This window comes from Triticum aestivum, chromosome 7D (genome assembly GCF_018294505.1).
Source record: "Triticum aestivum cultivar Chinese Spring chromosome 7D, IWGSC CS RefSeq v2.1, whole genome shotgun sequence".
In the NCBI taxonomy this organism is placed as follows: Eukaryota; Viridiplantae; Streptophyta; class Magnoliopsida; order Poales; family Poaceae; genus Triticum; species Triticum aestivum.
In genome coordinates this window covers 188,989,617-189,008,942 of record NC_057814.1, presented here as the reverse complement: position 1 = coordinate 189,008,942, position 19,326 = coordinate 188,989,617, and the positions used below count along the sequence as shown (strand labels likewise).

General features: G+C 44.9%; 3 protein-coding genes across 6 annotated transcripts; 2 read left to right on the top strand and 1 right to left on the bottom strand.

Annotated features, from left to right (window-relative positions):
- The first annotated feature begins 5,191 nt into the window (after window positions 1-5,191).
- On the top strand, window positions 5,192-6,649 carry LOC123168900 (uncharacterized). Its single transcript, XM_044586762.1, has 2 exons — window positions 5,192-5,577; window positions 5,857-6,649. Exon 2 carries the CDS (start codon window positions 6,009-6,011, stop codon window positions 6,423-6,425), a length of 417 nt encoding a protein of 138 aa, XP_044442697.1. The 5' UTR covers window positions 5,192-5,577; window positions 5,857-6,008; the 3' UTR covers window positions 6,426-6,649.
- Window positions 6,650-9,031: 2,382 nt separating this feature from the next.
- Window positions 9,032-14,249, top strand: LOC123164015 (beta-glucosidase 24). 3 transcript variants are annotated; one of them, XM_044581437.1, is made up of 13 exons: window positions 9,054-9,300; window positions 9,380-9,449; window positions 11,135-11,193; window positions 11,289-11,364; window positions 11,706-11,783; window positions 11,848-11,935; window positions 12,079-12,334; window positions 12,734-12,849; window positions 12,965-13,182; window positions 13,257-13,288; window positions 13,386-13,488; window positions 13,559-13,667; window positions 13,861-14,249. In XM_044581437.1, exons 1-13 carry the CDS (start codon window positions 9,175-9,177, stop codon window positions 14,027-14,029), a joined length of 1,500 nt encoding a protein of 499 aa, XP_044437372.1. In that variant the 5' UTR covers window positions 9,054-9,174; the 3' UTR covers window positions 14,030-14,249. The 3 variants fall into 3 exon arrangements, with proteins under 3 accessions (XP_044437373.1, XP_044437371.1, XP_044437372.1); XM_044581438.1 differs by lacking the exon at window positions 9,380-9,449 and having other exon boundaries at window positions 9,032-9,300; window positions 13,842-14,249; XM_044581436.1 differs by lacking the exon at window positions 9,380-9,449 and having other exon boundaries at window positions 9,033-9,300.
- Window positions 14,250-14,674: 425 nt separating this feature from the next.
- Window positions 14,675-18,354, bottom strand: LOC123164014 (CDK5RAP3-like protein). Of its 2 annotated transcripts, none has more exons than XM_044581434.1 (9): window positions 17,547-18,354; window positions 17,270-17,364; window positions 17,090-17,184; window positions 16,856-16,991; window positions 16,594-16,743; window positions 15,985-16,500; window positions 15,505-15,713; window positions 15,159-15,291; window positions 14,675-14,901 (listed from the first exon to the last, which is right to left on the bottom strand). In XM_044581434.1, exons 1-9 carry the CDS (start codon window positions 18,337-18,339, stop codon window positions 14,761-14,763), a joined length of 2,268 nt encoding a protein of 755 aa, XP_044437369.1. In that variant the 5' UTR covers window positions 18,340-18,354; the 3' UTR covers window positions 14,675-14,760. The 2 variants fall into 2 exon arrangements, with proteins under 2 accessions (XP_044437369.1, XP_044437370.1); XM_044581435.1 differs by having other exon boundaries at window positions 16,594-16,644.
- Window positions 18,355-19,326: the final 972 nt, after the last annotated feature.

The window sequence follows — 19,326 nt, the reverse complement described above, 5'->3', positions numbered from 1 at the left end:
ATGCTTGAACAAAACGAAAGATATTATCGATAAATAAAAGCACGTCTTGCTGAAATGATACCCTGGGATGGATGTAAAGCCAAGCAAATTGCTTCCGCGCCGCCCTTCCTTTCAGGAAGAACGTGAAATTCTTTTTCCTTAAATGGGAGCGTTTATATCATATTGCATGAGTTTATCCCTCTACATCATGTCATCTTGTTTAAAGCGTTACTCTGTTCTTATGAACTTAATACTCTAGATGCATGCTGGATAGCGGTCGATGTGTGGAGTAATAGTAGTAGATGCAGGCAGGAGTCGGTCTACTTGTTTCGGACGTGATGCCTATATACATGATCATGCCTAGATATTCTCATAACTATGCTCAATTCTGTCAATTGCTCAACAGTAATTTGTTCACCCACCGTAAAATACTTATGCTCTCGAGAGAAGCCACTAGTGAAACCTATGGCCCCCGGGTCTATTTTCCATCATATTAATCTTCCAACACTTAGCTATTTCCGTTGCCTTTTATTTTGCTTTTATTTTACTTTGCATCTTTATCACAAAAATACCAAAATATTATCTTATCATATCTATCAGATCTCACTCTCGTAAGTGACCGTGTAGGGATTGACAACCCCTTATCGCGTTGGTTGCGAGGATTTATTTGTTTGTGTAGGTGCGAGGGACTCGTGTGTAGCCTCCTACTGGATTGATACCTTGGTTCTCAAAAACTGAGGGAAATACTTACGCTACTTTGCTGCATCACCCTTTCCTCTTAAAAGGAAAACCAACGCAGTGCTCAAGAGGTAGCAGCGGCCCTGCCTTATCCAGCCCAATTACTGCGGCCTCCTCCGCCCCGCGCGCTTCCCAAAATTCGAATCCCGCGAGAACCGCGGGCAGCAGAACAGCCTGTCAGACGAAAGATCTTCTCCATATTAGCACTCGAAGCTCTTTCAGCAAAAGTTCACTCGACAAAACCAGGAATGGACCAAGGCGACTGAAAAAGAAGTTGGTGTCATCACGCCGGTTCGTCGATCCAAACAAGACACACCCGAAGCGCGAAAAGTGAGTCGGAAGTATTTTCAACTCCTTCTCCACTCGAACCCTGATCCATTCGGGGGCTAATGATGAAGCTATGTACCTAGGGTAGGGTCATAGGCCTGACCTAGATACCCTCCCCAAGGACATCACCCTAAAGTCAGAAGCGTTCAAAGGATACCATGATCCACTCGACCAGAGACTTTCCACTTGGAAGGATCAACGCCACTCGACCGCGACAGAAACCACTCGACGCACAGAAGACCTAAAGTCACTCTACTCAGCAACGGTCGGGAGCATTTACTCTTAGACTTAATAGTCATTTATAGCACTTTAATACGGACGTTACCTGTAACGCTCCTTCTTTATGAACATTGAACCCTGTGTAACGGAGGGGAGCTGGGGTCCTGGCGCACTCTATATAAGCCACCCCCCTCCTCTGGGACAAGGGTTCGCACCCCTGTAAACACACATATACATAATCCAGTCGACCGCCTCCGGGCTCCGAGACGTAGGGCTGTTACTTCTTCCGAGAAGGGCCTGAACTCGTAAAACTCGTGTGTACAACTTCGACATAGCTAGGATCTTGCCTCTCCATACTTACCCCCCTATTCTACTGTCAGTCTTAGTACCACGACAATTACTGCGTTCCCCAACAGAAGGTTCCTCCTCTCAATTGCTTCACTTGAAAACCGAGGAAGAACTTTAACTCTCCCATCATGCTCATAGCAAATTCCTTAGTCATAAGATTCTCAAACTCAACGTTAATAGCATGTTTAGTGGACCCAAAGATAATATCATCAACATATATTTGGCAAACAAACAACTCTCCTTTTACCCTCTTTGTGAAGAGAGTGGAATCTATTACCCCAATCTGGAACCCCTTCTCGCTTAGGAACGCCGTAAGGTAATCATACCAAGCACGAGGTGCTTGTTTGAGTCTATAGAGCACCTTATGGAGTTCATAAACGTGAGAGGGGTGATCAGGGTCTTCGAAACCGGGAGGTTGCTTGACATACACCAACTCCTTAAGAGGACCATTAAGAAATGCACTCTTCACATCCATTTGATATAATTTAAAATCATGATGAGAGGCATAAGCAAGCAAGATGCGAATGGATTAAAGACAGGAAACGGGGGCAAAAGTTCACCAAAGTCGAAACCTTCAACTTGGGTGAAACCTTGTGCCACTAACCTTGCCTTGTTCCTTATTACTTGTCCATGTTCATCTTGTTTGTTCTTGAAGATCCACTTTGTTCCAATGACATTATGATGCTCTTTGGGTCTTTCCACAAGGGTCCATACTTTGTTGCGGGTGAAGTTGTTGAGTTCTTCATTCATGGCATCTATCTAATCCGGATCGTCAAGAGCATCTTCTACCTTAAGGGGCTCAACACAAGAGACAAACGAGTGATGCTCACAAAAGTTTGCCAAATTTCTACGAGTAGTTACCCCTTTTTTTATGCTTCCATAGATGTTCTCGGTGAGATGTTGAAGATGCTTTAGCTTGGCGGACACTTTTTGCTCTTTGATTGCAAGCTCTTCTTCACTTGGTTTTGGACTTGAGGAAGAAGCTTGTCCTTGAGATTGTTTTAGCCTTGGAGACACCCTTCTCTTTGCAACCACAAGTTATTGCTCATTGGGAAGTGAAGATGATGAAGAAACTTGCGGTTGGGGTTGATCTTGATCACGAACTTGAGCTTGATCTTGAGCCTCAATAATTGGTTCTTCACCATTTGAATGAGCTTACCCTTGATCTTGCTCGGGAATATGATGGACTTGATCTTGTTCTTGGATATGTTCATGATATCTCGTAGCATCTTGTACAAGAGGTGCCGGTGATGACTTCCCTTGTGGAGACTTCACAAGAGGGGCTCTTAATCCTTCTTCTACTTGGACTTGGGGTGTTTCTTGTGGAAGAATGTGGACTATCCCCATCGTCCTTATAGCTCGTGAAGGATCCTCATCACCTACAACACTAGGAACAATTTGCTCCACACGAGAGCCGTTATCTTCATCAAACTCCACATTTACCGTTTCCTCAATGCATCCGGTGGATTTATTGAGAACTCGGTAAGCATGAGAGTTTGAGGCATATCCAACAAATATGCCCTCATAAGTTCTAGGCTCAAACTTAGCTAACTGGGATTTCTAGTTTAGAATGAAACACTTACAACCGAATACCCGAAAGTATTTGACGTTAGGCTTTCTCCTGATTAGGAGTTCATACGGGGTCTTGTTATTGAGCTTGCGAAGATAAAGCCGGTTTGAAGCATGACACACGGTGTTGATGGCTTCGGCCCAAAGCTTGTATGGAGACTTGTACTCGTCAAGCATGGTCCTAGCCATCTCACTAAGAGTCCGATTCTCCCTCTCTGCAACACCATTTTGTTGGGGAGTATATGGTGCGGCATATTGATGCTTTATCCCCTCTTCACTCAAGAATTCATCCATCGTGTAGTCCTTGAACTCTGTGCCATTGTCACTTCGAATTGCCTTGATTTCACAATTATGTTGACGTTGAGCTTCTTTGGCAAAGTTGATGAAGGTTTCTTGAGTTTCATCTTTGGTCTTGAAAAAGAACATCCAAGTATATCTTGTGAAGTCATCGACAATGAGAAGGCAATACCTCCTCCCTCCCAAACTATCATAAGTTGGAGGCCCAAAAGGATCCAAATGGATAAGCTCAAGGAGCCTCAAGGCGGTGATGATAGTCTTCACTTTATGAGCTTTTTCATGTAGCTTTCCGACAATGCAAGCACTATAAGGACGACCTTTGGCAAAACACACATTGGTTAGTCCAAGGATGTGCTCCCCCTTTAAGAGAGCTTGTAAATTTCTCATGCCAACGTGGGCTAGCCGCCGGTGCCATAGCCACCCCACGTCGGCCTTGGCCATTAGGCATGTTCTATATTTCTCATGCCAATATGGGCTAGCCATCAGTGTCACGTAGGCATAGCAAGTTGTGTGGGCGTTAGAGCGCTCGCCCACATGACCCGCAGCGCGTGGTTGCCGGCTGCGCCGTGTGAGCGAACCAGTCCCCCCCGCACCCCCACACACACACTCAACATCTAGTCTGCCCGCGTGTCGCCGGTGTGGGTGAACTGCTCTTCGCCCACAAGATGCTCGTACGTTAATAGATGGCAACTGCAGTTACGCGTACGTGGCAAGCAAGTAAACACACATGGCAACTATAATTAACCATACATGACAACTATGGTCGGACCACACGTGGCAACTGCAGTTGCGCGTACGTGGCAACCAGGTAAACACACATGGCAACTAGGTAAACACACATGGCAACTATTGTTTGACCACATGTGGCAAGTAGTTAATCACACACGGCAACTATGATTTGATTACACGCGGCAACTACCATAAATTAGACATGGCAACTATAGTTAACCAAAACAGAGAGAGTTGTTATGCTTTTACAACCACATTTGCCATCCCGGATAACTAAAGTTGCCATCCCAGGGTAACTAAAACGTCATCCCGCGGGTAACTAACGCCGGCACGCGCAGGATGCCAGGACGTGTGGGCATATTTGCTTCGTGCCACACGCGCAGGATGAGGATGAGTAAATACTTGTTAGGCGTGTGACACGAAGTAGTTTGCGCCTACCCGTGTGGGCAGTTTTAATGTTCGCCCATACATGCCCCGTGTGGGCTGCCTCCTGCTTACGCCACACACAGTGTATGTGCGGATATCTAATATGCCACACGTGGGAGAGTTATCAGCGTCCGAAAATAGTTTGAAAGAAAAATCAACTACTAGTGTTCTTTTATCCAGCAAAGAAATGAACAACACATCCGTTATGGGGCAGAGCGAGGACAGGAGAGGAGCTCCACGCTGGGCTTGGCCGTAGCCCCTGGTTTTCTCGGCTGTCAGTCTTGGGATCCCTCCTGTCCTGTCCGTCCGTCCTCCCGTCCGTCGCCACCGTTTCTTTTTGAATCCCTCGAGAGCACATACGCACCAAACACCAATGAAACAGTAGCCCGGCCATCACGCAGCGGTAACCGCGCCGTGCTACGGCTGCCCGCGCCAATAAACATTTGGCGCTTTGTCAGGCCAGTTGCACTGCGCTACACTGCACCACGGCGGAGCAGCCGCAGCTCGTTTTCAACGGTTGGTAAACCGTAAACAAAGCGAGTGAGAGCCGAGCGAGCCACGGGAAAGCGGCCCAGCAAAGCAAGCGAGCCCCCCTCCCCCATCCCTCTCTCTCCTGCGCGTGGTGTGCGCAGTGTGTACGCTGTCCCTGCTGCGGCTACAGCCGCTGTCTGGAGGAGCTCGAGCAGCCGAGCGCCCAGTAGTAGCACTAGACCACTGCCTGCTGCTGCTACCACTACCACCTACAGGCCTACTCATTCAAGAATCTCCTAGCTTTCCCCAAACTCCCATACGGCCTCCTGATCCGCCGGCCTCTGCTCTGAATCCGGAGTTCGCAGCCAATCCATTTGCTTTTTTCCATCCGGCGCTCTTCACCTCTGCTGGGCCTGGAGAAATGGGATGCGGTGCAAGAGACGCTTCTTGAGCCAGATGCTTCTTTGATGCAAGGTCGGCTACACCATCCTTCCTCCCTCCTGTATTGGATTGGATGCTTCCTTTTTCCTGATTAGCTTACGTTGTTTTCCTTCTTTTGCGTGTTCTATGTATGGATGTGTTTCAATCTGAGATTTGATGGGGATATTTGTTGCTTCACCTTCCCGATTCCTACGGATCTCATTCGAACACGGAGATACTGCTTATTATTATTATTTTGGTGGAAATGATATATACTGGTACTTAAATCCAACCCCGGATTAAATTGTAAGCCATCGGTCCTTTTTCTTGCAGATTTCTAGATCAAGGTTTTAGCAGCCAAAAATCTTGCTTCCGAGAAGTAACCCAGACGAGCAGAAGCAGCTGCACCAAGCAGTTGAGCATCGAGTTTGTCCGGTAATAATTTCTCAATACATCTACAGAGGAGGCACTGCTGGATTGGATCAATGGGTAGGGGAAGAGGCAGAGGAAGGAAGCCCATCGCCAACGGCAGGAGCCATGAAGACAAGATGAGCAGCGGCGAAGAGGTCGTGCCTGCGAGGAAGAGGAGAGGAAGGCCCCAAAAGCAGCGCGCCCCCGACAAGGTCGATCTAGCAGAACCCAAGAACTCGGCAGCGGGCGTTCATGGCGACGCAGAAGGAGACGACGCAAAGCTCAAGGAGAACGACGACCCTGAAGGCAATGGCAACAAGAGGAACAGGGCGCCCAAGGAGGAGAGCTCGAACCTCGACATGGAGGAGAACAGCTCGAGCACCCGGTCCAGCAACGACGAGTCGACGACGACGACCAGGTCCAGCGGCTTCCGGCAGAACGGGAGCCGCCGGAAGAGCACGCCCCGGCGAGCAGCCGAGGCGGGCCTGTAGCTGGAGGAATTAATGGAGCGGCGGCAACACGCGCTCTTGGATGGATATCTGTTAGGCATGCAGCTGCTCTTCAGTTTTGTCAACTTTATAATTTAGTAGCAACCTTCGTCTTCGTGTTTACATGGCTCTAGCTACATGGATGGATGTAAACATATACTCATTGCGAACTATTGAAGTTTTGCTTATGGTGATTGAGAAGAGTGTGACGCACTTGAAGTTCACAATTAGCTGCTCTAGGCTACTACTGTTACATCACATCAGTTGATATGGTGTGCTGTTTCATCACATCAGCATCAGCTCTTGGCAAGTTTAGTCCATCTTTTGCACATTTTGTTTGCCTATTCATCACAGCTAATCCTCCATGGTGGTATTGGCAAGTAATCATGGTTCCTACTAAACCACGATACCAAGACTGTTGGCTTAGGTATTATCTATTACCTCCATTAGGAAATAAGTGGCGTGGTTTTAGTTCGAACTAAAACCACTCAACTTATTTCCAAACGGAGGGAGTATTTACGTGTGGTGCGATAAGAATGTAAGATAAATTAAATCACCCAAGTTCATTCTACCCATTGGTGAAATACGGACATACTGGATTCAGATGATCTGTGTCCAACATCCACTGTGCCTTGTGCCGGCTCGGGATACATACTCTTGGATGTGCGACATTGCAAGATACTCCCTCCATTGCATGTTTTTTGTCGGTTTTAGTTCAAAACGAGAAAATTTATGGAACGGAGGGAGTATCGATTCAACACTGATGACCTTGTCGAAGAATGTGACATTCTACACTCGGGACATCTCTCTCCTCTTCAAACCGTAGGGAGGATAAAAAAAATTGGCGCACCATGTCACCACACCCTCCTACGCCATTAGGTCGTCGTCCCGCCTCCTTTTGCACCAGCTCTCCTGATGTGGGAGTGCGGGGAGAGCACTGTCTACAGGATAGAGCTCTAGTTTTTCCCCGCCTTAGGGTTTTTAGTAGGGTTACACAATGGTTTTTTTTTGGTGGTGGTGGCAGCAGCGCCGATCTGGCAAATATAGTTGTTTCGAGCCTCCTCATCTCAACTTTGTCAGCTACATGGCTGTTGATGGCTCGTTTGGTGTAGATTCATGCCAGCCTCTCTGGCCGGTGAGGTTAGCATTTGCAGAGTTTGTTGGTGTGGTGTCGGCGGCAGCTTCCATTGGCAATTTGGTCCTCTGGCCCCCTCTTCATCACGTTGGTGCAGCCTCTGGTGCCGGCTTGAGGCATGTGAGTTTTTTTGGAGGTTAGAATCTTGGATCCGGCGATCTTCCTCCAATAGTTTGTTCTCCAGGGCGGTAATCCAGCAGGACTGCGCTCCGGTGATGAAGAGGCGGCGGCGGCAGGCCATCAGCTCTTTTAGAACGAAGTAGGAGATCAGCCCTCCAAAGACCTTGATGTATTTTCTTTATTTATTTTTATTTAAGGATGCGTGCATTGCTGCTTTGATCCATAGATCTGAGACCTTTTGGTCCGAAAAAAGGGAAGAATGTGACGTTCCATTCAATTTGATCACTGCTCCTTGAGCTATAACAACATCATTATTGTCCCATCTGAAGCAACTCAACACAGTCGCAGCAACCAGCAAGAAACGATCCAGACACCATCATGTCCTTCCCACGGAGCCGTGCGCGGCCTTCATGATTCTGCGTGAATGAATGCGTTTAACCGCAGGGGTCACGTCCCGGCCGGGTGGATGGATGGAGGGCTCGAGTTTAACCTGTCACTTCGAGTCCAAATTGCAGCGCACGCACCACCCATGGCCTGATTTGGCAAGTGCCATGGGCCTCGAGCTCGTCCGGACCGTCGAAATTTGGGGGCCTCCGAAAGGTGATTTCCGTGGATGGAATGTATGAGCTCACTTGTGCGTTGCTCTGCTCCGGCAAGCCGTGGTGCCGGTGCCCTACTCTAGAGCAAAAAATAACGATTTACTAGATCATGGGTGCCGCCGTGCCGGTACTGTTTAAGATTGGATAGGCGTGATTATTAATCTTTAGGAGGAGATCGTGCTTGGGTGCTGCTGATATAGGAAGGTGGCACTTTCTGCCTCCCCTAGATCGGCGACTCCGGTGGTGCCTGGGAATGGCTGGTCGTGCATGGGACCAGGAATGTGATGCCTTTTTGCTGCTCCTTCGATGCTCAAGACCAGAATTTCAATCAAATCAAACGTCGATAATATTCTTTTCACGACAAGTTATTCGAGTATATACATAAGAAACACTCATGAGGACCGGCTTGTTTCATGTGTTCACGTGTTCTAGCTCTCATGGACAGTATCCAAATATCGCTTATCCAAAGACCCTTTATTTAGAATAGACCACATATTTTCTTATGAACAAGGCATATTGTTTATCCGCTTAAATACATTTTCGAGCGTCGTTAAGGATTTTTTTTATAAATCCGCAAAAAAAAAACAGCATAAACTTTACGACTACTATCAGATAAGGGAATACCTGAACCACCGAACACGTACCGACGAAATACAAGGCTTCACCCATGGATTATTATGTGCTCCATCAGCGATTCAGCGCGGCAAAGTTTTCGCTGATGACTGTTCGCTCAGTGGCATCACTGGCGCGACTTGTAAAGGCAGGCAGCCGGGCACAATGATTTCCGCTTCTTCCATCACCCAGTTGCTCTCCAGAAACAGAAACACCCTATACATAGCCAGCCGCGGTGAGCACATTAGCACACGGAGAGAAAGAAACCAGAGGAGGACGTGCAGCCATGTCCCTGCTGCTCATGATCTTGCTTTCCTCGACGGCGGCGCGGGCCGACGCGAATCCAGGCAAGATCGGGAGGAGTCAGTTCCCCAGGGACTTCCTCTTCGGCACGGCCTCTTCGGCGTACCAGGTAAGTTCTAGCACAATCTGGAGATTGCTGGAACGAAAGAGTTAGAAGCTCTGATGCACCTTGTGTGACGCTGATGCAGTACGAAGGTGCTGTGAGGGAAGGCGGCAGAGGACCCAGCATCTGGGACGCCTTCACTCACAATCACCCAGGTCCTTGTTTCTGCTCAAGATCACACACACACACACACACACACACACACACACACACACACACACACACAGCGTTTCGTCTTTGTTTTTTTTTTAACTGTGCTTAATTTGTCATAAACAACTAATGCATTCCTATTCTATTATTTTCTGTATAGTTGCCGCTACTTACCAAGTTACCAGGGTACATGGCATGCGATGCCTCGTAATTTACAAAGTAAACGTCACAACTTGCCTTTTGGACGTAGCCTCCTTCCCAGGAGGGCTCTTCCCAGGAGGGCTAGCACACAAAATGAAGAACTTCTAATCCTTTCGTTCCAGTACTAACGAGAAGTATGAATAACTGAACAATAATAAGTAAACATAAAACTGAGAGAGGCTAATCACTTGAAATTTCTCAAAAGGAAAAGCAAAAACAAAGCACTTGCCGCTCGACTTCCTAACAAGCAAGCAAAAATGATAATTTTCGAATGAACAAGCACATATAATCTACCACCTCTGCACCAAAATATAAGACGTTTTTGTTAGCTAAACTAGTCTACGAAAACGCCTTGTATTTTGGTACGGATGGAGTACTGATTTCTACTAGCATGGTACTGCCACTTTTTTAGCTGGTTCAGTTCACTACATTAAAGAAAACTAGTTCAGTGTTTTTTTTACCATAACATGTGAATAACCTTAAATGGAAAAAACATTGATATAACATGTGGACCTGATTTATAGAATTTTAAAGTACTTTTCATACAAAAAGCAAATTTAATTATGACTTAAAAGTGGTCTTCACCCATCTGGTCACTGATCTGTGAGGAACCAAAGGTAATTCATTATTCAGAAAGGTCATAGGCTCATAGCTGGTAAAGGGGCAACAATGCTCATACGCACCTACCGACAAGCACAGCAAAAGACAAAAGGAAGCGCAAAGGAAAAAAAACAATTTGAACGTCTAATAGTTTAAACAATCACTCTTCGTACGCCATACTTCAGTTACATCATGTGAAAATACCAACAAACAAAAAACTTTATTTTTTGGCTTTGGCTCACTGCTGTGCCCCTAAGGCCTTGTACAATGGGAGATGCTTAGGAGAGGTGCTTAGAGAAATAAACCAGGATTTCCTTGAGCACCAGTGCTTATTTGTACAGGGTAGACGCTTAACTAAGCGTCTCTTCTATAGAAATAGGTACCGGTGCTTCAGAAAAACCGGTTTATTTTTCTAAGCACCTCCCTAAGCATCTCCCATTGTACAAGGCCTAAGAGAGCATCCGCACCCTTAGCAGCCATACTTTGGACATAAGATAGACAAATCAGTTTTCTATGTCCAATTACATCTTTAAGCTTCATTTGCCATATCTCCTAGCGCCACCTGTAGGTGTTAAGGGCCTAAAAAAATCATTTACACTGAAAAACGATATGCATGAACTGATTTAAATAACTTTTTAGCTTTGTGCTGTAATGCTAAGCTTAGCGCTGCCGGCAAGCATTTTGATCTTAGCGCCTATCCTCATATCCCTTAGCATTGATGCTGGCCAGTGTCTCACCTTTAGCATCTGCTCCATAACTCAAGACGGTTTACCTATGCATGAAAGAAGTGCTTCCATAATCTCAATGAAAGAAGTACTTCATTCATGTTCAGAGTTTCAGACTAGCTATGGTGATTTGTAATCAAAGTTTCTCTAATTTCTAAATTCAGAAAAGATAGCAAATGGAAGCAATGGAGACGTAGCAATAGACTCCTACCACCGGTACAAGGTAGTGCTTATACTGATTATGCTAACTAGTGACCACTAATATATATTCACCTCAATGCCTAATACTATCAGGTGTCATCCACCTTGTTTGTGTAGGACGATGTCAACATCATGAAGGATTTGGGCTTTAATGCCTATAGATTTTCTCTTTCTTGGTCACGTATTCTGCCTAGTAAGTATTCTCATAACCTTTATTCTGCCTAGTAAGTATTCTCTTAGCCTTTTACAGTTTTCTTATACATGTAGGGCTTATATTCTCGGCTAATGGTAAAAGAATCTTCATGACCTTATAGTTAAATACACTCCAGATGTGAAGTGCGCAACTAATCCCACACGTTTTGACAAAGCCAGCTAACCATTCGTTACTACAGCGGTACAGCCAAAACTTGCAAACCTTTCCCACTGATATGTACCGAAACCCTGACACACTTCTAACTGAGAATCGATCTAGATTAACAAGAAATAGATATTGATCACAATCAACTAGCTCATGCAATGGTACCATGGGTACAGGTGGGAAATTGAGTGGAGGGGTCAACATGGAAGGAATCAATTACTACAACAATCTCATCGATAAACTCATTTCGGAAGGTAAAAGTTGTTTTTCTGGTATTATTATGTGTTTGCATCCTATAATGTCTAACCAACAATGCAGGTATTGAACCATTTGTGACCCTTTTTCACTGGGACTCCCCGCAAGTATTAGAACAGCAGTATGGTGGCTTCTTAAGCCAGCTTATTGTGTAAGTAAAACATGACCTATACACTCATGAATATTTGTTCATGGATCCAAACTCATTACTCTGATCAACAACAAGAAACAAGATGATATTCTAAGAAAAAGAAAACAAAACTGAACTTATTCAAGCTGTGCCAACATTATCAGGGAAGATTTCAAGGACTATGCCAGCATCTGCTTCAGGGAGTTTGGTGACAGGGTAAAGTACTGGATAACATTCAACGAGCCTTGGAGTTTCAGTATTGGTGGCTATTCTAGTGGTACATACGCACCTGGTAGATGCTCGTCTTCGGCAAAGCCAGGTTGTAGCATGGGAGACTCGGGAAGGGAACCTTATATAGTAGCTCATAATCAACTTCTGGCTCATGCAGCAGCAGTTCAAGTGTACAGAGACAAATACCAGGTACGACTTGGATTTCTTCACTGTGGTTATTTTCAGTACCAAAATACAGGTGAAGAACTATGGTAAATAGATTAAAACACATTCTAGCATGTGAACAGTATATACAGTATTAGCATAAATCTTCTAACTTATGGCCATATGAGGTTCCTTGCAGTAGAACCAAAACACCAGAAACATTGCCTACACAATCTACTCTCAGAAGTAAGGACTGGCAGTTTTCGATGTATACAAAACTGTCAGTTGCCACAGATCTTCTAGTTAAATATCGACCATACAAAATACAATGGTATCTCCTAACAGGAACAAGGAAAGTCTAAATAGTTTTTATTAACAAACATCCATACATTTTGCCAGCTTGTTATTTTACAGTGATAAATCAATTAGTCATTAATCACACAGATAGAGCAAAAAGGGAAGATCAGCATTACAATAGTTAGTAATTGGATAATTCCCTACTCAAATTCCAAAGAAGACAAGGATGCTTCCAAGCGTGCATTGGACTTCATGTATGGATGGTGAGTTCAGTAAATCCAACATGTACTTCAGGTTTATCCATGAAGTTTCAAGCCACTGCAATTGGCAAATTATTGAAACTTTTTTATTCACATAACTCATTCATAAATTGAACAGGTTCATGGATCCCTTAACCAAGGGACATTATCCACTCAGCATGAAAACACTGGTTGGTAACAGATTACCAAAATTCACAAAAGAGCAGGCAAGGGCTGTAAAAGGATCATTTGATTTCATTGGCCTTAATTACTATTCAGCAAGATATGCTCGGAATACTAAACACAAAAGCAATACTAAAGAAAGCTACAGTACTGATTCACAAACTGATCAAAGAGGTATGTAAGCTATCTGATCTTTATTCTGCTTTCGAATAGATCGGATGAGCTAATAGTTTCTCCGCATGCAACAGTGGAAAGAAATGGAACGTATATTGGCCCAAAGGTATGACTTGCTCACAGACATATCATCTTCATTCATGTTGGACATTTGTAACCCGGTCTAGTTTTATACTATTTAACGGAAATATATTTGTCTCCAGGCTGGCTCTTCTTGGCTCTATATCTATCCAAGAGGAATAGAAGAACTACTGCTATATACCAAGAAGACATATAACAACCCTACTATCTACATCACAGAAAATGGTAGAAAAGCATAACTGCAAACAATGCCAATTTGCTCCACTGCTTACTTGAAGAAACACTTGTATTGCAGGTGTTGATGAAATTAACAATGAAAATTTACCTCTTCAAGAAGCCTTAATTGACAATACCAGAATAGAATTCTACCAGCAACACATATTCTATGTTCAAAGAGCCCTAAAGTGAGTTTGAAGATTGACTACATGTAGATAATTAGATTCGTTAATAACTACTCCCTCCGTCCCATAATATAAGAGCATTTTTTACACTAGTGTAGTGTCAAAAACGCTCTTATATTATGGGCGCAGGGAGTAATATCACAATGCTTTAACTCGATTTATGCCAAAACAATGAAGTATCTGCATGACATGTCAGGCAAGGAGTTGACGTGCGAGGATACTTTGCATGGTCGCTATTTGACAACTTCGAGTGGGTGGATGGTTATAGTGTTCGGTTTGGTCTTAACTACATCAACTACAAGGATGGTCTGAAACGATATCCAAAGCGATCAAGCCAATGGTTTCAGAAGTTTCTTCATCACTAAAATTTATGTTGTATAAGCCTAACTCTTTTATGTAGTACAGTGTCAGCATAATGGATACATCCTATTGTGATAGCTAGCATTCATCAGTATAATACCCTGAGTAGCTCACTTGTACCTAATATAGTATGGGTAACTTCATTGTAATTTCCCGAACATGCTACTGTTTCCAATGTAATAACATTTAAGTAAGGGATAACAGATGTAGTCCGCCTTGATCGCATACCAATTTAAAAACGTATTGGAATGAAAACATGGCATCTGTAAGCACTAAACAAGCAATAGATGTTCCAGTTGCTTCCAGTAAATCACAGCATAGCAATAGTTTAGCACTGAAATCAGGCCTTATCATTTGCTACTTAGGTCATATAAATACTTATGTTGGGTGAGCGATCAAATACCAGCTAGGATTTTTCAGGAACTTGATTGAAATGATTGATAAAATTGAACTTTTTGAAACGACATGACATTATTCACCGGCCAATTTAACTGCATTCTGTACTGCACTCATGTTGCGTTTCTAGTGCCCTATTATGTAGACTGCAGAGCATATTCATAAGGCTGAGTCTGATATTCAAAATGCAATTAAAGCCATACATAGTTTAAGAAGATTTATGGCAGAAAATCATCACAAGAACAAGGACTACACGTTGCAAAAGTATATACCATAAGATATTCAACCTGCTTTACATATCGTTTATTTTAGTTCAGGGACGAAGGTACAATCAATCAAATCACCCAGCTAACTGACTAACACTTGAACTCAGTAAATTATTAATCTCTCCGATTATATGCACTGGTCTGCTATCGAACATAGATGAAAGCGTTGCCTCAGAGAGCTTCTTTAGTTCCCTTGTTTTTGTAATTGCTGCCTCCTAACATTAGAAAAGTAAAATTGTTAACATACAGGTTGAGTACAGAAAGCACAAGGAAAGTAATAGTGTTTGGATTTATTAGCCCACGATGGACCAAAACTAGTCCTTCAGCAAATTTAAATTAGAAGTAAGAATGCGGTTCTTCACAAGACCACTTTGGATGGAAAGCTTTTAGGGTAAGTGACGTAAGTGCGGACCACTGAGAACAATAATATACGTGTAATCAAACGCTATGATAGAAAAAAAATATCACATACTTGCTTCGGCCAGGATGATGATAGTGCATTTTGCAGCTCCATACGCTTAACTGACAAATCACCTAAGCCTTCTCGCAGTTTCACCTCATGATGTTTCTTTTCCTCTAAGGTTGACACCAATCTGTCCAAAAACCTTGGAACAGGAAAGGAAGCAATGTCAGTTAAGGAAATGTTAGAAGGAATATGTATTTGCTAGGGAAAACTGTGTTAATTTGAGCCTTCAAGACAACGCTACAAGGAATAATAAGTGCACTACTGTAGCAACAATGGAAGACACAAGTCAGTATCATTTGTTTAGGTATATAGGATAAGCAAGAGTGTGAACTTTCAAGGTAAACCTTCTTACCTTTTAGAGTTGAGGATCATTATAAGGTCAAGAGTTTTCTGGTTGGTGAGCAGAGAGATTGCTGAGGAAACTTCTACAAGCATATTCTCCAAACGTTCAGGAGCATACTGTTGGAGAACGAAAGGTGAGACTGCTTGCACCTGATGCTGTAGAGATGATGTATCAGCATTTCTCATCTCCGCTGAGCGCAGGATCAAAAATGATTTTACCTGTTTCAAGTGTCAGAAATCATGAGCTAACCTCGGACAAAAAAAAGAAGCTAAAATATTGGTTAATTTGCTTATTACTAAAAAGGGACAGGTTGGCAAAGCAGCCTTGTACAGGTGCAACAACAATACTATCATCGTGATTACTTAAAGAGAGACCTTTGATATACAAAACATAAGACCTTAGAATGGATAATTGTTGTAATTATACGACATGCATCTAAAGCATTTACACTTATAAGGTCTAGAAGGGGGCATTAAAAATGTCAAATACCTCAAGTAAATCATCCACGATATTATTTCTGTACTCCTTCTCCAGCAACTGACTTCTTTCCTCAGTTAAACATTCATATTGCCCTGATTCAGTTGGGGCGTTCTCGATAGTAGCACTTTCTTCAGGATTATCAGTTGAGATGTCCCAGCAAATCTGATTCTCGGATGTATCGCACGTAAGGCCTTCTTTGTCTGCAGATGGATAGGCTGAAGCACCAACACCGTAAGTTTCAGAGTCTGCCAACTCTATATTGACATCAATAATTTCATAAGACCCAAAACCATTGCCAGATTCTTCCACAGGTTGTTCCACCGCACCAATGTCCCAGTCAATACCATTATTATCCACTGAAATGTCCCAATCAATATCATCTGCAGGAACATTAGAGTCGATGGGTTCTCCTCCGTCCATTGCTGTTCCAAGTGAATTCTGCACCTCTTTACATACTGAGACGTGCAGGGAAGGAGGATTAGCTTGCAACTGTTTCAGATTGTGTACCACAGACTTGTAGTTCTCCTAAATCAATAAACACAGGCTTAAAATTCACAGGAGTTGTATAGCAATTTCCAGAACCAATATCTGTTATGTTCCTCGTAATACTGGCTATACCTTATCCTCTGTATGGCAGTCCCTAACAAAAGTTGTATAGTACTCCATGGCCTGTGAGACAGTATCACTGTTCAGGACTTCCAAGATTTTGCTAAATGTTGATGGAAGTGTTTTTGCAGATTCTATCAGTTCTTGCCGCACATCTATCCCCTACAGATAAAAGTCAAAGCAAGCAGCACATGAATACAACACAGTAAGCAACAATACCAACACCCATGAACCCAAAAGGCCAAAAGAGTTTCTCTCAGATAGAGAAGCTAACCTGCAGACCAAGCTCCTGGCAAGCTTCCGCATACCTAGTTGCTGAAAGAGCAGCAAGTCGCTTAATGTCAGCCTCCCTGCGGTCCAGTTCTGCTAGCTGCTGCTGAGTCTTCTGCATCTGTTTCCTCTGATATGGTCTTGAGGTAACGAAAATAACAGATTAAAATTAAACATGAAAGATGCTAGGTTAAGCACAAAAATAACCCAAATGAGAGATCAAGGAAAGACTTAGTACATGTCATAGTTCACATTCTGGACCATGATCTGAGCTGCCTCTCCAAGGAAAACATGGTCCTTCTCATAAGCTTTAACGATCGAATACCATTCGCCCTAAACATAGCATATGCATCAGAACATATGTCAACCCCCATGCTCGCAGGTACATTTATCTAAACAACAAATTAGTAAATCGTACCGCGGAGCCTGTCAGGCGGCCAAAAATGTTCCTGCTATCGGTGTTGGATTCCAGGAGTATGCTGTATATCTTCTTTGCCTCAAGGTACCCAATTTCTACCGGACGAAAGGAGAACACAAGTATAGAATTAGATTCCACGCATACAGAAATAGTGGGCTGCGGAACTAAGGACACTCGTAAAAGTGACTAGGCGAGGGTTTCGCCGTGGGGATTTCGCCAAACTTATACAGACGCTGCGCAACCGAACCGAGAGCTAAGCCTGAGAGGGAGGGGTTACCTTCGAGCTCGAGGGTTTGGAGGTAGGGGTGGAGGTCCCGCGGGAGGGAGGAGAAGGCGGCGGCGAGGCGGGCGCGGATGGCGGCAAGGCGCTTCCGCCAGTCCTGCGGCACCCGCTTTCGGTCGACCAGCCACTCCTGCAGGCGGGCGAAGGCGATGTCGATGGGGAGGCTGCGGATCTCCGCCGGGTCGCGCATGACGGCCACTGGGTCGGCGGATCGACAGCGGGGAGGGGGCGGGACGCCGGCCGGAGCTTTTCGGGAAGATGGGGACGAAAGCATGAACTGTTTTTTTAGTGGAGCGAGTCTGATTTGCAGCGTTGCAGAATTTGGCTTACGCGAACCTAGTGGGCCAGATGGTCTTGGGTCTCTTCTGCTTATGCTAATGGGCTGCTGCTGGGCCGGCCGGAGGACGAGATTCCGGTTCGCGTAGACGGCACGCGGGGCGATGGGTGGGTCCGACCCGTCAGTGAGACAGAGACAGAGGAGAATCCGAAGAAATAAATATTCAGGGCACGCCATCCCGTAGACCGCGGTAATAAAAGAGTCGGCCGTCTTCTTTCCTCGGACTCCCCAGCAATCCCCATCTTCCCCCCCTCCAAGCTTCCAATCTTCCTTCTCGCCTGTCGCTGCCGAGATGACGGTGGAGAAGGTCGACGCGACGGTGGCCGACTTCGACGGCCACTTCGAGAGGCTCTTCGCCAGCGACGACGGCGGCAAGCTGAAGCTGCTGCTCTTCCTCGCCGACCGCGAGCCCTCCTCCTCCCTCACCTGGTGCCCCGGTAACCTACCCATCCCCTTCCCCAAGTATCGAATTATTAAACACGACCCCTGCTGGCTGATCCAAAAGCGGATTCGGGCGGCGTGCGTGCAGACTGCAACGTGGCGGAGCCGGTGATCTACGAGAAGCTGGAGTCGCTGGGCAAGGACGTGGTGCTCCTGCGCGCGTTCGTCGGCGACAAGCCCACGTGGAGGGACCCCACCCACCCGTGGAGGGTGGACCCGCGGTTCGCGCTCAAGGGCGTGCCGACGCTGCTGCGGTGGGACAAGGGCGCCGCCGCGGGCCGCCTCGAGGACGACGAGGCCAACGTCGGGGCCAAGATCGATGCCCTGCTCAATTGAGTCGTTAATTATGCGCTGAGGGCAGTCTCGTCTACTTAATCCAAGTGCCAAGAGAATGCTTTGGCGGCAGATGTTATCTATCTGAAATCGTGCTGTTATTGTAACCAGTCAGTTCGTGAACCAAATAAAACAGGGGAACACTTACCATACCTAGCTGGTGATAATAGATGTTGGTGAATGTTATTCCTGCTTTCATGTTTTTGTTTTTGAGCACGGAAAATTCTCATTCCATTAACAAAGTTGCGGAGAAAGCAAAAGTAACCAATTGTGCAGCGTCGGTTTCCACGATGGCATGGCATCATGGCTCTCCTTCAGTCTGTAGGTGGCCAAGTTCACTGTTTTGACCCTTTATCGTTAGTCCTTTTTCGTTAGTTTAGTAGGATCTGACCCTATATGTAAAAGTTTTTTTATTTGACGCTTTTTCTACGGCCATTGTCTTTGGCGGTAACTCAACCTACCGTCAAGGTCTTTGGTGGCAGGACTTACATGCAACGTCATCTTCGTTTTTGCAAAAAAGACCCTACCCACATAGTCATGGCGGTAGGATGTGTTACCCTACCGCCAGGGTCTTCTTTGTAAAAAATGAATGCCTTTATTATAATTACATGCATGTTCCTACCGTCAAAGACTATGGCGGTAGAGTCTTTTTCACACTGAACA

Coding starts and splice junctions, on each gene's coding strand:
- LOC123168900 (XM_044586762.1), top strand. CDS start 6,009: ATGGGTAGGGGAAGAGGCAGAGGAAGGAAGCCCATCGCCAACGGCAGG.
- LOC123164015 (XM_044581436.1), top strand. CDS start 9,054: ATGATTTCCGCTTCTTCCATCACCCAGTTGCTCTCCAGAAACAGAAAC. Junction 11,194..11,288: donor ACTCCTACCACCGGTACAAG/GTAGTGCTTATA, acceptor TTGTTTGTGTAG/GACGATGTCAACATCATGAA. Junction 13,668..13,860: donor TATGTTCAAAGAGCCCTAAA/GTGAGTTTGAAG, acceptor ATGACATGTCAG/GCAAGGAGTTGACGTGCGAG.
- LOC123164014 (XM_044581434.1), bottom strand. CDS start 18,339: ATGGGTAGGTTACCGGGGCACCAGGTGAGGGAGGAGGAGGGCTCGCGG. Junction 17,185..17,269: donor GCCGCCTGACAGGCTCCGCG/GTACGATTTACT, acceptor TGCTATGTTTAG/GGCGAATGGTATTCGATCGT. Junction 16,992..17,089: donor CAGAATGTGAACTATGACAT/GTACTAAGTCTT, acceptor CGTTACCTCAAG/ACCATATCAGAGGAAACAGA.